The 1,463-nt window shown below is 41.3% G+C and overlaps 1 protein-coding gene across 1 annotated transcript in view; it reads left to right on the top strand.

Annotated features, from left to right (window-relative positions):
- The window catches only part of LOC122077046 (protein IMPAIRED IN BABA-INDUCED STERILITY 1-like), a 6,837-nt gene that overhangs the window by 909 nt on the left and 4,465 nt on the right, over positions 1-1,463 (top strand). Inside the window, exons 2-3 of the mRNA XM_042642799.1 lie at positions 211-495; positions 898-1,215. Coding sequence (XP_042498733.1) covers positions 211-495; positions 898-1,215 — 603 coding nt within the window. The remainder of the gene's footprint in view (positions 1-210; positions 496-897; positions 1,216-1,463) is intronic.

The following is a 1,463-nucleotide window of genomic DNA, read 5'->3' as shown; positions in this document are numbered from 1 at the left end:
GCCCCCCCCCCCTGGTGAAAAACCACCCCTGTTGAATGCCCCCACATGCTCTCATTGGCCCCTACGCTGGTGCAGGGGCCACTCAGCCTGGCAGCGATCCCCCTCCCTTTATTTTTATATTCCTACAGAAGAAAGTAGTCCACTACAATTAACATATGAACACTGTCTTCTACATTTTAAGTAACCATTTTGAACATTTTGTATTTGTAGATTGGGCAGGGTACATACAGCAGTGTTTTTCGAGCACGTAACCTAGACACTGGGAAGATAGTTGCTCTGAAGAAGGTGCGATTTGACAATTTTGAGCCCGAGAGTGTAAGGTTTATGGCACGAGAAATATTGATTCTTCGCAGACTGGACCATCCAAACATTGTGAAATTGGAAGGATTGGTTACATCTCGATTATCATGCAGTATATACCTAGTATTTGAGTATATGGAACATGATCTGGCTGGACTGGCATCTTGTTCAGATATCAAATTCAGCGAGTCTCAGGTTTGTTGGTACTGGCTCTGTGCATTAGCTCAATTTGTATTTATAAATATTGGTTCTTAGAACAGCGAGTTAGCTTAGGATCAGGATATTACAGCTCTTGCAATTTCTAGCGCCCAGTTTTCTCACAAACTCATAGAGCTTAACCCTCTACCCAATCGGTCACTTTCGGATAAAGGATCACTTTAAATCCGCATCTTTACCATTCAATGTGATTTATGTTGTCAAAAAAATCATGCCATTACCCTGAGATTGTACCTTGTTGGACAGTTGTGGGACTGATGAGTATGTGTGCTGTTATTGAATTTGAAAATGGTTTTTCATGGTATAATGTACATGGCATGTCTCATATAGCTCTATTATTTACACTTCTGTATTCAAATTTGGTTTGTCTATATTCTGTAGGTGAAGTGCTATATGCATCAGTTATTGTCTGGACTGGAGCACTGCCACTCACGTGGTGTAATGCATCGGGATATAAAGGGGTCCAATATTCTCGTTAATAACGAAGGAATTGTGAAGATAGCTGATTTTGGCCTTGCAAATTTCTTTAGCTCAGGGCACAGGCAACCGCTAACCAGCCGGGTTGTGACCCTGTGGTACCGTCCTCCAGAACTCTTGCTTGGATCCACTGATTATGGAGCATCTGTGGATCTGTGGAGTGTTGGTTGTGTGTTTGCAGAACTTCTCTTTGGGAAGCCTATACTTCAGGGGAGGACTGAGGTGAACATGTTATTATTGTATACCATTTTCCCTTTAGAAAGAATTTCCTTTTCATGTATAAACTTATGTTCAATCATATTATTTTATTCAGTAATTTCATCCACAGTAAGGCAAATACATGAAAGGAAGAGATGTAACATAGAACTGAAGATCTAAGGTCCCTGTAAATGAAATTTGATCAGATGTGCCTATTGAGGTTAACCTTAGATCTTCTAGGCCTGACAGTCTAAACCCTGCCCACCCACCCC

The sequence above is a fragment of the Macadamia integrifolia genome, chromosome 4 (genome assembly GCF_013358625.1).
Source record: "Macadamia integrifolia cultivar HAES 741 chromosome 4, SCU_Mint_v3, whole genome shotgun sequence".
Taxonomy (NCBI): Eukaryota; Viridiplantae; Streptophyta; class Magnoliopsida; order Proteales; family Proteaceae; genus Macadamia; species Macadamia integrifolia.
Note: the sequence above shows the minus strand (reverse complement) of the source record. Positions and strands in the feature narration are given on the sequence as shown.